The 16,350-nt window shown below is 45.3% G+C and overlaps 1 protein-coding gene across 2 annotated transcripts in view; it reads left to right on the forward strand.

Annotated features, from left to right (window-relative positions):
• The window catches only part of Ubac2 (UBA domain containing 2), a 155,980-nt gene that overhangs the window by 136,934 nt on the left and 2,696 nt on the right, over positions 1–16,350 (forward strand). For both annotated transcript variants that reach the window (XM_031362187.1, XM_031362186.1), the window contains one exon: positions 3,458–3,580. In XM_031362187.1, coding sequence (XP_031218047.1) covers positions 3,458–3,580 — 123 coding nt within the window. The remainder of the gene's footprint in view (positions 1–3,457; positions 3,581–16,350) is intronic.

A 16,350-nucleotide genomic window follows, 5' to 3' on the forward strand; every position in this document is an offset into this window, starting at 1 on the left:
CTCAATGCAGACTGCTGCATTCTCTCTCTCTCTCTCTCTCTCTCTCTCTCTCTCTCTCTCTCTCTCTCTCTCTCTCTCTCTCTCTCTCTCTCTCTCTCTCTCTCTCTCTCTCTCTCTCTCTCTCTCTCTCTCTCGGCTCAAGATCCCGCCCATCCTCAGTAAAATGCCCACTATGCTAATCTTTTGGGCAAGTAGAGACATGTCTCCTGCTAATTCCTCGGAGTGGTTCAGCTGCAGTACCTGACTGAGAATGAGGATACTACTTGGCCTTGCCCTGGGATAAGTCTCTCATTCTGTAAACTTCAATGCCCTACCCACAATGCCGGAGGCAATTAGTCTGGGTGGGTAAATTCCAAGCCAGGGTTTGGCTAAGATGTTGGAACATTGGTAAAGGTCAGAGAGCAATGTCCAATTTTGTCTGGCTATTAGTAAATCATATTTTGGTGGGCACCTAGGAGTTCGCAAGGACATATCTGGGCTACTTCTGAGTTAGGGGTGCCAGGAGACAATGCAGGGGCAGGAAACTGGCTTCCATGAAGCTTTCGCCTCAAATACTGCTGTCATGCAAAGTCTGTGTGGCAGGCCAGAAAAAAAAAATTCTAAGCAAATGGTCCCAAGAAACAAGCTGGAGTAGCCATTCTAATATCGAATAAAATTGACTTTCAACCTAAAGTTATCAAAAAAGATAAGGAAGGACACTTTATACTCATCAAAGAAAAAAAATCTACCAAGATGAACTCTCAATTCTGAACATCTATGCTCCAAATGCAAGGATGCCCACATTCATTTAAAAAAAAAAAAAAAAAAACTTTACTAAAACTCAAAGCAGACATTGCACCTCCCACAATAATAGTGGGAGACTTCAACACCTACTCTCATCAGTGGATGGATCATGGAAACAGAAACTAAACAGAGACACAGTAAAACTAACAGAAGTGGTGGACCAAATGGTATTGGTCAGATATTTATAGAAGATTTCATCCTAAAACAAAAGAATATCCCTTCTTCTCAGCACCTCACGGTACCTTCTCCAAAATTGACCATATAATTGGTCACAAAACAGGCCTCAACAGATACAAGAAGATAGAAATAATCCCGTGCATCCGATCAGATCACCGCAGACTAAGGCTGGTCTTCAGTAACAACAAAAACAACAGAAAGCCCCACATACACATGTGAGCTGAACATCGTCCTACTCAATGATAACTTGGTCAAGGAAGAAAGAAAGAAAGAAAGAAAGAAAGAAAGAAAGAAAGAAAGAAAGAAAGAAAGAGAGAAAGAAAGAAAGAGAAATTAGAGACTTTTTAGAATTTAATGAAAATGAAGGCACAGCATACCCAAACTTATGGGACACAAGGAAAGCAGTGCTAAGAGGAAAACTCATATCTCTGAGTGCCTCTGAAAAGAAACTGGAGAGAGCTTACACTAGCAGCTTAACAGCACACCTGAAAGCTCTAGAACAAAAGGAAGCAAATATATCCAAGAGGAGTAGACAGCAGGAAATAATCAAACTCAGGGCTGAAATCAACCAAATAGAAACAAAAAGAAATATACAAAGAATTAACAAAACCAGGAGCTGGTTCTTTGAGAATATCAATCTTCCTTCCTTTCTTTCTTTCTTCCTTCCTTCCTTCCTTCCTTCCTTCCTTTCCTTCCTTCTTTCCTTCCTTCCTTCCTTTCTTCCTTCTTTCTTTCTCTGGTTCCTTCTTTCTTTCTCTGGTTCTTTCTTTCTCTGGTTCCTTCTTTCTCTTGTTCATCCTTCCTTCCTTTCTTTCTTACTCCCTTTCTTTCTTTCTTTCTTTCTTTCTTTCTTTCTTTCTTTTTTCTTTCTTTTCTTTCTTTCTTTCTTTATCAAATATAGTCTAACAGGAATCAAACTGAAAAGGGAAACTTCAGTTGAGACAATGTCTTCACCAGAGTGTCTAGTAGGCAGAAAATCACTGAGTATTTCCTTGACTGCTGATTTACTATTGCAAGTGCCATCCCTGAACAGCTAGAATAAGAAGTCAGTCTGCACAAGATAGTAATTCTCTTCCTTCATGACTTCTTCTTCAGTGCCTGCCTCCAAGTTCATGGTTGATTTCCTGTCCTGACTACCTTTCATAATGTTCTGTAAGATATAAGGTGAAATAAACTCTTCCCCCCCCCCAAAAAAAAAGGTGTGCACCACCATGCCTGGCTCATGGACATTTTCTTTCAATATTAGTTCATCTTTATTAACTTTGTCATTTTGTTTTAGTCGACAACAGCTCAACTTTTAATGAAGTTTCTACTGGTGATAAAATCCTTTTTAGTCATCTTTTTTTCTATTTTTGTTTGAGAATTCTTTTCCTATCACAGTGACATGGAAGCGTCCTCTAAAGGCTCTAACAGTCTAGCTTCCTGTGTTCTAGTCTAATCTGTGGAACATACTTCACATGTGGTCAGAGACAGAAGTCTAACCTTAGAGTTTTTGTGGTTTTGCTGTTATCCTAGTCCTGTACATGAGATGGCCTGGCTCCCTCTGTGCTTGGGTTTGCCTCTGGTTTCTTGATCTTTCTGTTTGGTTGCCTGGCTAAGTCCCAGCTTGTTTCTGCTCTTGTTCCCAGTGTCTACTTGTTTCTGGTACATTAGGATTTCCATTTTTTTTCCTTTTGTAGTCAGCCATGGACGTGTGTGTGTATTGTATGTATTGTGTGTATGTGTGTGTGTATGTTAAGTACTTTTCTTGGATGTTTTAGGTCTTCATAAGGAGGAAAGTTCTCAGACGGTTACATTCTATATATTTGCAGCAACTCTAAGACATCTAGAAATAGACCTTTTAAAGTTAGTAAATTCAAAGATCTTCACACAGCAAAAACAAGCACTTTTAGAAATCACTGTGTCATGCATTTTTCTTCGGATTTGAAGCCAGAAGTGGATTTATTTTTCACCTTGGGTATCCACAGAGCCTATACTCAAGAAGTTATTGACCTTCACTTGTGAACCTTTTGCCCTTTGCTCTGTAACTTGTCACTGGGTGTAGGCTTCATTACAACCTTTGATCCCCTGTACCACAGACACTCAGAAATGAATAAATAGAACATGGGGTGGTAGTGTCTTAAGTAGGTGTGGGAGGGACAGTGGCTTTCTTCTTACTTTCTTATCTGTGTCTGTGTCTCCATCACTCCCTGCAGAGCCTTGAACTCCTAAGATATGACTGTGGCATAGCCAGTGTTGGGTCAGGGTCTGTGAGGCTGAGACTGTTGAGGAGTTCTAGTCTGCCTTTTGCCACCTTGTGCCAGTTGCACACAACACTTCACACCACCTAGAGCCTTTTCTCTTCTGTGCCTGTAGCAGGGACTGGCTTTATCCTCTTAGTGGAGGGTGGTACAGCTTTTCATTTCCTAGCTGTGGCTCTGACTGCCTCTGGGGAGGCTCCCGAGGCACTGCAGGCATCTGTTGCTTTCCTGATGGAACTGTGTTGCTCTCTTTGTAGGGAGGAATGATCAATTGGAATCGGCTTTTCCCCCCTTTGCGTCAACGACGAAATATCAACTATCAAGATGGACGTCGGTCTGAGCAGCGAGCATCTCCTCCCCTGGAAGTTTCTGAAGAACAGGTATCCAGTGACACCCATACTCAGGCTAATCCATACTACAGGCTTGAAGCAGTTTGGGCCATCAAGAAATAAAACTTGATTTGGAGACTGTAGAGATGGTAAACTGCCTGCCATGCAAGCCTGAGGCCTAGAGCTGGATCCCCAGAATCCATGTAATATTGCCAACACTGTAATCTCAGCTCTGGGACAACAGAGATGGAAGGTCTTAGGGCTTGCTTAGGCAATCCAGGCTTGCCTAATTGGCAAAACTCTGGTCTCAGCAAAAGATGGTCTTGTCTCAAAAAACTAGGTAGGTGGTCAGTAGCTCAGGAAGACCACAGATGTGCAGGGGCATGCAAGTGAGAACACGCACATGGGAGCATGTGCTCCTTCTGCCTTAGCCTCCTATTCACACCTGTAATCCTGGTGTTGAGAGAAGGTAGCAAGAGAGCAGCACCTTTGTGAGGTGTTTACTTTTATGATTTTAAAAAAGCTTTTTCTTTGGGTTAATTTTCAGTGGTTCAAGAACTGTAATTCTGCCACTAAGGGTAAAATGAAATTAGCAATACTTGCATAGTGTGGGGCCTTTCTGTGTGCTTGTGAGTGTATGTGTACATGTGGTCATGGTTTCACCGTGGTAAGAGTCTCACTGTCAGGGAGGTCTAGCAGTAGTGGAAAGCAAGGCAGCAGAAGCAGAAAGTTGACATCTCAAGTGTTCAGACTTAGGCACAAACCAGAGAGAACAAACTGGAAGTAGAGGGAGGCTTTTAATTCCGGATTCCACCCTCAGTGACATACTTCCTCCAGCAAGACTTCATTGCCTAAACCTATGCAAACAGTGTCACTAACTGGGAACCATGGGTTCAAGTGCCTGAGACTATGAGAGACACTTCTCATTCAGACCACTATGCTGATATTAATAGATAAATATTACAGGAATATGTAGAAGAAAGAAAACATGTTTCCACATAGTAGAAAGTATAGTGTTTTCTTAGAAACCACACAGCTTTACAATCATAATAAACATTAATTCAAGGAAAAGTCTTTAATATATGAAAAATCTGGCTGTTTCTACACTCTGAAATTATCTCCCCATCAATAAGATACTTATTCATTACACAAGGAAAATAATATCCACATAATAAAGAAATTGGGTACTATCCAGTTATCAAAATTAACATTACCAATAATGGACAAAGAAGCACTGTATTTATGCAATGAAAGGGGCTCAAAATACAACACTTTGCTCAACCTGAGGCACCTGCGTAAAGTATTCTTTATAGCCTGATTTCCTCATGAATAAGAATGTCAGAAAGTGTTACAGGTAAGGAGATGAGGAAGCTGCTCCACCTAGCTGACGTCTGTGGCCTGGGCTGAGTGGGCTGGAAGAGAAGTCTGCAGGGAAAGCTGTTTCTGTCAGGCTGTTGATGGTGTGGACTGTGGGTGGATGAGATTCGTAGTGTCAGACTCCAGCTCTTCCAGCTGCACTAACAGTGGCTCAGGAGATGATGAAGCAACTCGACAAGCCATGGCTGCTGCTCTGGGTGAGGAGCCAGCAGGGTTCTTAGGGAACATCTGAAGCTTCATGTTTGAAATTATTTCAAATGAGAAAGCATTTTAAATTTTATTGCAGTCCAAAACATTGCAGTGATAGCACTTGAAATTTCCCTCTGCCTGTGCTGTTTGCTTCCACAGCTAGTTCTATGGCTGGCTGCACCAACCAGGCCAACCTCAGACCAAACCGTCTGCTCTCCTCGAACGCTCTGTAACTTAGAAGGCTCTGCCACATCCCTGCCATAGGATGCTTGGGGAGAAGGCTGTCAAATGTCCATAGAGACTTCAGCTAACAGTTGTCAGTCAGCCCTTTTGCCTGGCAGTCTCTTGCCTCAGGCTTGTGTTTCACAAACTCTTTAGGTTTTGGTGACAGAGGAACAGATGTGCAGCCAGAGTTCTTTTTTATTTGCTTATTATATTTTTGGACAGGGCCTCACTTGAAGTGCAGGGTGATCTCAGCTCATGATCCTTCTGCTTTTGCCTCTTGCTGGGATTAAAGGTATGCAGTGCACCTGGCCAGCCAGGGTCCATCTGTCTATCCTGTCGTCTTCAGAAAATCCCTAGGCAAGTATTATCCCAGAGATGAGGAAGAAAAGCCTAAATAATTTGATATTTGTTAGATAATGACAGATTTGAGAATAAAATAATAGTCATCCATCTTGGTGAAACGAAACACCAAGATTCTGTTAAGTGACTGTTCACCTGATGCCACACTGAGTCAGTTCTTCAGGGCTGCCTTTCCCCTTCCCCCGTAGGAGGCATTGACAGGTGAGATCTTGGTTTCGGCAGTTTGAGGGGGGCGGGAGAAAAAGATGTCAAAAGGAGGAGAGGGGAATGTGAAAATGAGTTGTTTAGCTGTAGGCTTTTTCTCTTAGTGAGTCATTTTTCCCTGGTCCTCCCAGAATGACAGGGGTCAGGTTAACCTGCTGGCAGTCTCACTTTAAAGGAACTTTAGCTCGCTCGCTCGTTCTCTCTCTCTCTCTCTCTCTCTCTCTTTCTCTCTCTCTCTGCTGGAATACCTTTTCCCCACCCTCATTCTCTTTTTCTTGCTAATCTATTTTCCAGTTCTTGTGTTTCTGATTAGGTGCAGAACTTCTGATTAGGTGCAGGGTCTCACAGGCTGTATTTGAAATGTACATCCTTGGCAGTTACTGTAGAAAAGTGAGGCTGTTGTCTTGGTTGGGTGTGGTGGGTGGTGCACACCTTTAATCTCAGCGCTGATAGAGCTCTGTGAGTCTGAATCCCATGACTTCATAAGCCACACATTCAAAGAAAACGTACACACATGAAGGCAGCCTGTCACAAGTCAGCACACAGCCACAGATGCACCATCTCTGCTGCCTCTGTACCTGTGCTGGATCTGAGATTAGAGCTCTCAGATCCATCCCATCCTTTCCAGGCCCCTTTGTAGGTTTGTCTCCCATTGGAGAGGGCGAGGCAAGAGCCACACATCAGGGTCTCTGAAGCCAAGGGACAAGATGTTTCCAGCTGCCTTCTTTAGGTAGACATGCAGAGAAGAGGATAAGACAGTCTGGGCTGTAAGTCCTGCTGTTTCCCAGAATGGCCACAGAAGCACTCTGAGATGTCAGTAGACAGCATGTAGGAAGAGATACAATGTACCACACGGAAGTGAAGGTTCTGGAGCAGCTCAGGGAGGAAAGAAGGGCATGCATGCCTCTAGACAGCCTAGCTCCTTCCTGTTCTGATGAGAACTGTACCCCAAGTCAAGACCACATATACTGGCTTGTCTATTACAGGCAAGCTGTGGGGTACATGATACTGAGAAGCCGTCCTGTTGTAGCAAGACCCATGCTAGGGATGAGTGGTGGACAGCAGCTGCACCCTGAACGCTGGCTATATCGGAGAGGCTCCCCATAGCTACCGGAGAGGCTCCTCAGAGATACTCAGAGAGGCTCCCCATAGCCTGGAGAGTGGTAGAAGGGGAACCTGAACTAAGGAAAACATGGTCTTTTTATACATATATAAGAATTTATCAAAGCATAAATAAAGCCTGTCAAATAGTGTCCTTTCTGTAATCAAATGTACTAAAGTGTCTATGTCAAGAACTGCTTTCCTTCCCTCTGCCTCTCCCATATTTTCTTCTTTTTAATATTTGTACTTATTCTTTGACAATTTTATAAAAGTACATAAACTATTTGGATCATCCCAGCCTATCTTCCTTCTCTTACCCTCTCCCTCTGGACAAGTCCCTCTCCCACTTTCATGGGTTTTTTTCCCCCAGTGACCCACTGAGTTTAAAGAAGGCTGCATGCATAAGCATGGAGTTGGGGGTAGTTTCTGGAGCATGGGCACTGGAGTCCTGGTTATACCACTGCAGAAGAATTACTTTCTTCCCTAGCAACCATGAACTGCCAGTAGTTCCTCAGCGAGGGCTGGGTTTGTGAGCCCCTCCCCCACTGCCCTTAAATGTCGAGGGGGCCTTAGCTGTAGTGAGCCATTAGTGCAGTGGCCAGCACCATCTTTCCTTGACCGGGTATTTTTGATAACACACTGATGCTAACAAAATTGGCAAATCAGTATATGGTAAAGGAGCTGGTCACCTTTCCTGAAGACCTGAGTGTGCTCCCTGAGAGTCACGTGGTGGAAGTTGTTGTGCTCTAACGCCCATGCAGGGTGATAAGGGGGAATGTTGTAAGGGGGCCTGGCAAGGCACATAATCCTGGACCATAAATAAGATTTTAATTGTCAAATAATGAAATTTTATACTTCTGTTTACTTGTTTGTAAACGGGGGTTGGGGGGCAGTTAAGGTAGATTCTTGTGCCCTTCCTTAAGTTAGAAATCAACCTCTCAGCCGGGCAGTGGTGGCGCATGCCTTTAATCCCAGCAATTGGGAGACAGAGGCAGGGGGATTTCTGGTCTACAGAGTAAGTTCTAGGACAGCCAGGGCTACACAGAGAAACTCTGTCTCAAAAAAAAAAAAAAAAAAAAAAAAAAAAAAAAAAAAAAAAAAAAAAAAAAAAAAAAAAAAAAAAAAGAAAAAAAAAGAAATCAACCTCTCAGGTGACAGTTCACAAATGGCTTACCCATGCTGAAACTGAAGGGAACAAGAGCTGAATTTCCACTTTCTTCCTATTCACTTCTAACTTCATTTTAGTCAGACCAGTTACTGCTTGGTTGGACTGCCCAACCCTAATGATGTTGGAAGAGTAGGCAGGGAGCTTACCCTTTCCTGAGGACCTGCCACATGCTAAGACAAAGACAAGGGACCCTGGCAAGTGTGTAAATAGCAGAGCCCTTGTTAACCAGGAGGTGAAAAGAGATCAGGACAGAGAGAAAAGAGCTGCTCTTCCCACAAGGGGCACTGGGGGAGGGGAGCCCACAGGAACGGCTAACAGTCCTGCGCATAATGGAGAGGCTGAGCAGCCCCGCCATTCATATCCAAGTGTGCATGTGACCTGGCACAGAAGGGCAGCCCAGCTGTGGATGGGGTGGGGCCACCATGGGCAGGCATCTCCGTCTTCTAACATTAGAATTCGGGAAGTTAGGAACCCAAAACACCACTTGTTTTTGACACTCATCATAACTAGAGGGAAGTTAAAGAAAGCCACAGTCTTTGTTGAGCAAACCCCCGAGCAGTTGTCACTGAAGGATGAGTGTCTATCTGTCTTTGACATGTAGCACAGAGGAGGTGAGTTGGAGTAGAGAATCAGGGCACCATTTTGCTAGCTTCTTGGAGTGAAAGTTACCCCAAGATAGGGAGACGTGTACAGGCCATCAGCGTTACTTGAAAAAAAGTATTTAAAAACAAGGCAAACTAGGAAAGAACTGTCTCACTGTGTGTCAGTTTCCTCCCTCTCAGTGTGGTCGGTTTTTTGAAGAACATGTGGGAGGGAAAAGTACAGTCCACCTATTGTCAGCTGACAGTGACCATCCTAGTTCCATCGTGTTCCCTTCCTCAGGTCAGCCAGCCACAAGGCTTCACCATGTCACAGGAGGCTGAGTAAGGCTCCCGACGCCTGTGGTAGGCTGTGATGAAAGGCAGCTGACTGATAGTCGGCTCCTGTGGTGGGAGAGGACTGGACACTAGCACAAATGTGCACTCAACCCAGGGTTGAGTGAAGAAACAGGGAGGCTCCCCTTGGTGTCCTGTAGAGTCTATGGTCTCATGCCCTCACCTCAGCCACACCATTGGATCTTCTACTTGGGAAGCTTTAATAACTGAATACATAGTTGTGAACGACTACAAAGGAGCTGGTGCTGTCTCTGGTACCTGTGACCCCAGAACGCAGGAGGATTGCTGCAGGTTTGGAGCCAGCTTGGCGTACATCCTTTAAGAGCAGCCAGGGCTATGTCATGAAACCTTGTCTCAGAAAGACGGAACAGAGCAAGCAGTCATCACCCATGGGTGGATTCTAAACAAAGCTGAGCAAAAAAGCTGGGTTACAGGTTAGACTGCAAGTCTCACTGTGCACTAAGCTGACACTTCAGTGGTTTTAGACAGTTCCTTCTTTGACCAGGAGGAAGATACCCAGTGGGCTGAGGGACAGCTAGGATTAAAGGAATGATGGCTTTTTAGAAAACTCCATGGGACATTTCAAAGTTTCCCATACAAATTGCTATCAACTGGCATCTGGTAATGATGGGATGCAGTTGTGTGACCTGCTGGTGGCTCTGCCTCAGCTGGAGACTGAGCCATCACGACAGCCCTTTAAAGAGTCCTGGATGTCCTTCACCTAGGTTTTATCCATCACTTCCTTAGAGCTCACATCATTGAGCCTGACCACATCACCTCAGTCGGGGCGACTGTGACCACATCACCTCAGTCGGGGCGACTGTGTATATCAAGCTCTCTTTTTGATGGGGAGAAATTGACCCAGACATTGGCAAGGTCATCAGCTGTATGGGAAATGAGAGCCAGTGGGTTGCCAACCATTCCCCTTTACCATAGCTCCATAAGGCAGGTCCTTCACAGACTCTGATAAACCAGGCCAGTCGCGTTGAACACGTACTTATCTTCTCAGCCCTCAAAATAGACACCAGCTCTGACCAATGTCACTGCGTGGCTGAGGCACCAGGCTTGCTCCTCACCTTCAGCAATAGAAGATCCTTCAGTGAAGACCTGCGAAACCTGGCTCATTGTCAACCCAGCAATGGTGGACATGTGGTCCTTCATGTCTGAGAAGGAGCGATCACAGCGATTGCACACAAAGAAGGCATTCATTCTCATGGCAGACATTACTTACAGGGCTACTCAGCCATTCCAAACCCGAGGGCCCAGTGCAGTCTGTACCACCTGTCCTTGTACAGCAGCAGCTTTGGGATCCCACGTGAGTCAGACCAGGTGACATCTCTGCTCACCTCTGTCAGCTCGGCTATGACTTACCAGCCCCTGTTGACAGCATATAGACCTGCTCCTAGACAGGTTCAAAATGAAAGTGAGCTACAGCTCTGTGCAAAGTATGCAGGGCAGCACTAAGCATAGGAAAGGGACAGACTGGCTGACGACCTGGAAACATGCTCATACACGCACACAGAAGGAAATGGATCCATCCAACTACTGACTGGCCTAGAGACAGTGCTCCTCAGCCAGAAATGATTGCAGAGAGCTGCCCTAAGATGCCATGGGAACCCAAGGTTGAAAACAACTGGTCAGACTGCTTATATCAAGTGGGTTTTTCCCTCCTTATGACTTGTGTCCAGCAACACCCCCCAACCCTTTGACACTTAGGTTGAAGGGAGCTTGAAAGGGTAGGGGTAATGCTCACTCTAAAAAGGTCCCAAAGGAAAGGAGAAAATCAATTCAAAAAAGTTGAAAGACAAGTTTGGTATTTTAGTATCTGACAGTGTAGAGCAGATTAGCACCAGGTGACTTGTAGATGTCAGAAAAATTTTTGCAGTCTGAGGACACCAAAATAACCCTGTTGACACAAGATGTCACTGAATTTACATCTGTGAATTTACATCTGTGAATTTACATCATTGTGGTTATAGAGCACCAGCCTATGAAGTAGATAGCAGTACTGAAGTGACCGGGTTTTTTACTGGTAAGCTGATTAACCACTGAACACAGAGAGCTTTCCCTTGAGCTCAGAGCTCTAGCTTTGATCTGGAGTATCTAAAAACTGTCATCAGTATGATTCAAATGAAGTTTGCAGGTTTGCTAAGCATACTTAGGGAGATACAAGTTTGAGAGGGATGATTGATGACATTTAGAAGTAACTCATTTGAGTTATCTGGAAAACAGGCAGAGAGGTATCCCGTCCTTTTACCTACAAGGTCACTGTAGGATTTGAGAACTCCCCTGAGTATGGCAAGTGAAAATTATCAAGTTTTTAGCAGACTCCTGCTAAGCTGGTCAACCAGTTCACACGTTGTAGCTCTCTACATAAGTGTGTGTGCATACATATCCATATGTGCAGATGTAACCCCCCCACACACACTGACCAGCACACACCCATGGAGGTGCACACTGCTCTGGGTACCATGTTTTCAGATGACACAAACTGAGAAAGCATTGGGGTCCAGAGCATTAGGTCCTAAGACACAGTGTTACAGTTTAATATGAAATTCCAGAACAAGCTCATGCACTAAAGCTTTCGTTACCTAGCTAGTGGCACTGTTTGTGCTCTAGGAACTTTAGGAAGTGGGATCTAATTGGAAGGAGCTGGTCACTATGAAAGCAGGCCCTAAAGTGTCTTGTCCTGAGGGAGAGCAGGCCCTAGGGTGTCTTGTCCCTGTGGGAAAGCAGGCCCTAGGGTATCTTGTCCTGAGGGAGAGCAGGCCCTAGGGTGTCTTGTCCTGAGGGAGAGCAGACCCTAGAGTATCTTGCCCTGTGAGAGAGCAGGCCCTAGGGTGTCTTGTCCTGAGGGAGAGCAGGGCCTAGGGTGTCTTGTCCTGTGGGCAAGCAGGCCCTAGGGTGTCTTGTCCTGTGGGAAAGCAGGCCCTAGGGTGTCTTGTCCTGAGGGAGAGCAGGGCCTAGGGTGTCTTGCCCTGTGGGCGAGCAGGCCCTAGGGTGTCTTGTCCTGAGGAAGAGCAGGCCCTAGGGTGTCTTGTCCTGTGGGAGAGCAGGCCCTAGGGTATCTTGTCCTGAGGGAGAGCAGGCCCTAGGGTGTCTTGCCCTGTGGGAGAGCAGGCCCTAGGGTATCTTGTCCTGAGGGAGAGCAGGCCCTAGGGTGTCTTGTCCTGAGGGAGAGCAGGCCCTAGGGTGTCTTGCCCTGTGGGAGAGCAGGCCCTAGGGTGTCTTGTCCCTGGTCCCTCCTGGTGTCATCCTCTGCCTCCTGCCTGCCACACAGCACTACCATGATGTTCTGTCCAAACACATGGGGGCATAATAACTATGGGCTGAACCTTTTAAGCCATAAGCCAAAATAAAGCTGTCCTTCTCTCAGCTGTTCCTGTTGGGTGATCTGGTCAGTTACAGAAAGCTAGCTAACTTGGTACTAAAAGAAATGTCACTGCTGTGACTGCATACTAAGTATATGAAGCTGCTTCATGGGAAGAGTTTGAAGAATGAGCTAGAGAAAGCTTCAGGTTCTGTAAATAGAGCTTACAGGGTGATTCTGGGGGGAAAAGACGGTCAGAATGCCAGTAGGTATGCAGTGAAGGTCAGGCTATGAGGTTACTCTTGGAAATTGGGCCAGGAGGAATTTGTTACATTTTGGCAAAGAATTTTTCTGCATTTTGCCCAGTCCTGGGATGTTGAAGCTAAGTTTGGTGGAGATATTTTAATATAGCTTGGCACCCAAGCTGAAGCACAGCTTCTCTGCCTGCTTTTCACCATATTTTCAGTGAGAATTGGGAGTGCAAAGCTGAGCAGAAGGATTTGAAAACTCTCCAGTCAGGCCTAAAACGTAATGCAGAAAGCTGTAGACAATTGTTAAAGTGGCATTTCCAAAGAAGTTGAGCACTTTCTTACTGGGACAGTGAAAAACATACCCTAAGAGCATATATATTTTTCAGAGTTCTCTAGTGGAGCAGAACTCATGAAATGTATGTATGTATGTATGTATGTATGTATGTACACACATGAATATGTACACACACTTATGAATTATGTAGAAAGGAGAACTTATTAACAGGATGTGGTCCAGCTAATTCAACAATGGCTGTCTGCCAACAGAATGTCTAAGAATCCAATATTACTCAGTCCACGAGGCTGGATGTCTCCCCTAGTCTTCAGTGAAGACCAATATAGGCATCAATCCTGAAGAAGTGAAGAAATAGGCTGTAATGCCAGTGAAGAGTAGACTTGGCAGCAAGTCTTGTTCTCAAACAAGCAGGCAAAGAGAACGAGATTCCTTCTCCCACATCCTTTACATGGGCTGCCAGCAGAGGTGTGGTTTAGATCAAAGGTGGATCTTACCCCTTCAGATTATTTCATTAAGACAAGTCCCTCACAGGTGTGCACAGCCATCTGGGTTTTAGTTAATTCCAGATATAGTGATGTTGCCATCCAAGAGTATTCATCACAGAAACTGACCAGACATGTATAGGATGTAAAAGTGTACACTCATTTGGAAGACTTTCCTTGAAAACAGTCTCAAGGCTCCCTGCTTACACGGGGTTGCTGAGAAGGTATGTCCCAGGTCACTGATGCCATGGTCCATGGAGGTCCAACTATGACTTGAGTTGGCAGCAGAGCTTGGCATCATCATTACAGGGAGGCAGGAGTCTCAGACTCAGACGTTTCTACCCATATTTCTAAGCAGCATCTGGGAGGTCAAGTGGCGTGGCTAAGTCACAGTATCATCACCTGAGCAGGTAGTGTTTTCAGCAATGCCAGGAACAGGGAACTTATGTCATCTATGCCAGGCAAGCACTTTACAAACTGAGACACATCCCTAGCCAGAGGAATGGAGTGTTGTAGCTTGAATACAAAATATCTACCACAGTCTCCTGTGTTAAAGCCTAGGTAGTGGTATTGGGGATGTTCTGCAGATCTTGGGAGGTGAGGCTTATCTGGAGGATGTAGGTCCATAGGATTAGATCCCTGGGATGCCTGGTCTCTGGTACCTGACTCTCCTTTCCCTATTTCCTTTCTACAATGATATAAACTGCTCCTGCTCTACTGCGCTGTCTCTACCATGACAAGTAAGCCTTTGTAACTTGTTCTCTAAGGAAACAGATCTGTAGGACCCCAGGGACTTCTCACCTGGATCCTTCTAGCCAAAGAGACAGGAATGGCTGGTGTCTAAAAATCACATGGCTGAGGAAGAGTCAGCAGTCCAGCAGCAAAGGGAAGAGTGCCCCCCCCCCCAGAGATGGCAGGGCAAAGGGAAGCTACAGACCCAGGGCGAGAGGGGAGCCAGCAGAGAGGGGTGAAGAGAAAAAAGGGGTCAAGTGCCTCACAGAGCTGCTTACATGAGCGGCCCTCCTGTCCTGCAGCCACTCTCAATCAGGAAGGGAAAGGAGGCTGAAAGGTGGCCTTGAAGGCCTCACACCAGGAGCTGAGCTGTATCCAGATCAGCTCAGGGACCAGCCCACCATAGCCCTGAGATTTTCAGAATCAACTCTGTGCTATTCAGACCACTGCCACAGAGAGAAATGCAGCCTGTACATGTGTCTTGGGAAATGCCAACTGTGATCTAAGATCCCACTCATCCCCACTATGTGCTCACGACCATAATTGAGGTGAACAGTACACAAGCTGAAGCTCTAGCTTCAGACCAGTGTTCACGTGCGTCTCTGTCTCCCTGAGCGCTCACCTCTGTGGGAGAAGAGAGCTCTGGGTCACTTGTAGTTCGGTGTATAGTACTGCATCACAAAGGCACTGCCCCGTCAGCCTCTCTTTCAGCCACTCCCAGGCTAGCACTGAACAGGAGAGCAGGTCTGAGCCTGGTCTTTCCATGTATAGTGTCTAGCACATGCTCTTCAACCAGAAAGAAAACTTAAAATGGTTACTAAGACCTCAGATTTGCCCCTGTGTGGCAGGAAAAAGCTTGATATTTATGAGTCTCATTATTTCCTATTCATTATTGCAAGTGTCCTATGTTTTATTGTAGATACAGAAAGTAAAAGATTCCTGTAGGTAATCCAATCAATAAATATTTTTGTAATTTGTTGTGAGTTTTTTCTGTTTGTTTTTGAGACAGAGGGCTGGAGTCTTGTCTAGCCTAGGCTAGCTTTGAATGCACTGTGAAAGGAGCTGGATTTGAATCATTGCCTCTGTCTCCTAAGAGCTGTAGCTATGCTCAGCCTTTCTTGGGAATGCAAGTTGTTGCCAGAGCCTCCCGGCCGGAGAGGGTAGAGAGGACACCGTAGAACTCTGCGTGGCTTTAAAGACTGAGGGTCTCTAGTTCTAGCTCTCTAACTAGACTGAATTCTAAAACGTCCTAAAAACTTCCTTGCTCATTCTGAGGGTTAAAAGCTGTTGGCTAGGTGACTAACACCTGTAGCTAACAGCAGGGGAGTGAGGAGAGGGGTACTTGCTAGAGCCTTTCCCCTTTACTCAGATGCCTCTCCTTGTCAGGCTAAGGGGAAGTTTGGAGCAATAAAGTTCTATTGAACCAGGCGAAGAGAATCACTCACAAAAAGAAAAACCTTTACATAAACAAATATGCATAAACTCACATTAATTTATATACAGATTCACGCATGCACATTTATACATTTCCACTCACAACCACTTGGGCCCAGCTTACACACATTCTCATAATTATATACTTACACACAGGCATCCATGCTTATATGTGTATTTGGAGCAGAAGACCAAGCACCGGTGCTGAAAGAACTCACTCATCCTAGATGAAAAACAGGCTCCAACCTTTATTGCATAGAGAAAAAAAAAAGCTTCTACCCTTTTATTTCTAAATGAATTAAACCCAAGTCTATAAGAAGAAAGCTTTGTTCTCCTGAGTGAAACTAAGCTGCCTTGCTGTTACGGAAAGACCTGCTCTGTCCCATGGTCAGGAGAAGCCTGCCTGCTGCTGCTGCTCTCTCTTCCCGTCTGCATTCTGCATATTGCTCTCTTAGTTTTTTAAGTCACCTTATAATTTCTAAGTTATTCTGCATTCTGCATTCTGCATTCTCCTTCTAATCTTGCTCTCTCCTCCTGCTCTGATGTCACAATGATCCCCTCACTCTCCATGCCTTTTTTCCCAGTACTATCTGTGCCTTTCCTTCTAAGTTCTTCTTGAGTTCAGTTCTGTCTAAAAAGTTCTCTTGTGTACCGACTTAAAAAAATTATCCTCAGCCAGGCGGTGGTGGTGCACGCCTTTAATCCCAGCACTTGGCAGGCAGAGGCAGGCGGATTTCTGAGTTTGAGGCCAGCCTGGT

Source organism: Mastomys coucha, unplaced genomic scaffold, assembly GCF_008632895.1.
Source record: "Mastomys coucha isolate ucsf_1 unplaced genomic scaffold, UCSF_Mcou_1 pScaffold9, whole genome shotgun sequence".
Lineage (NCBI taxonomy): Eukaryota > Metazoa > Chordata > Mammalia > Rodentia > Muridae > Mastomys > Mastomys coucha.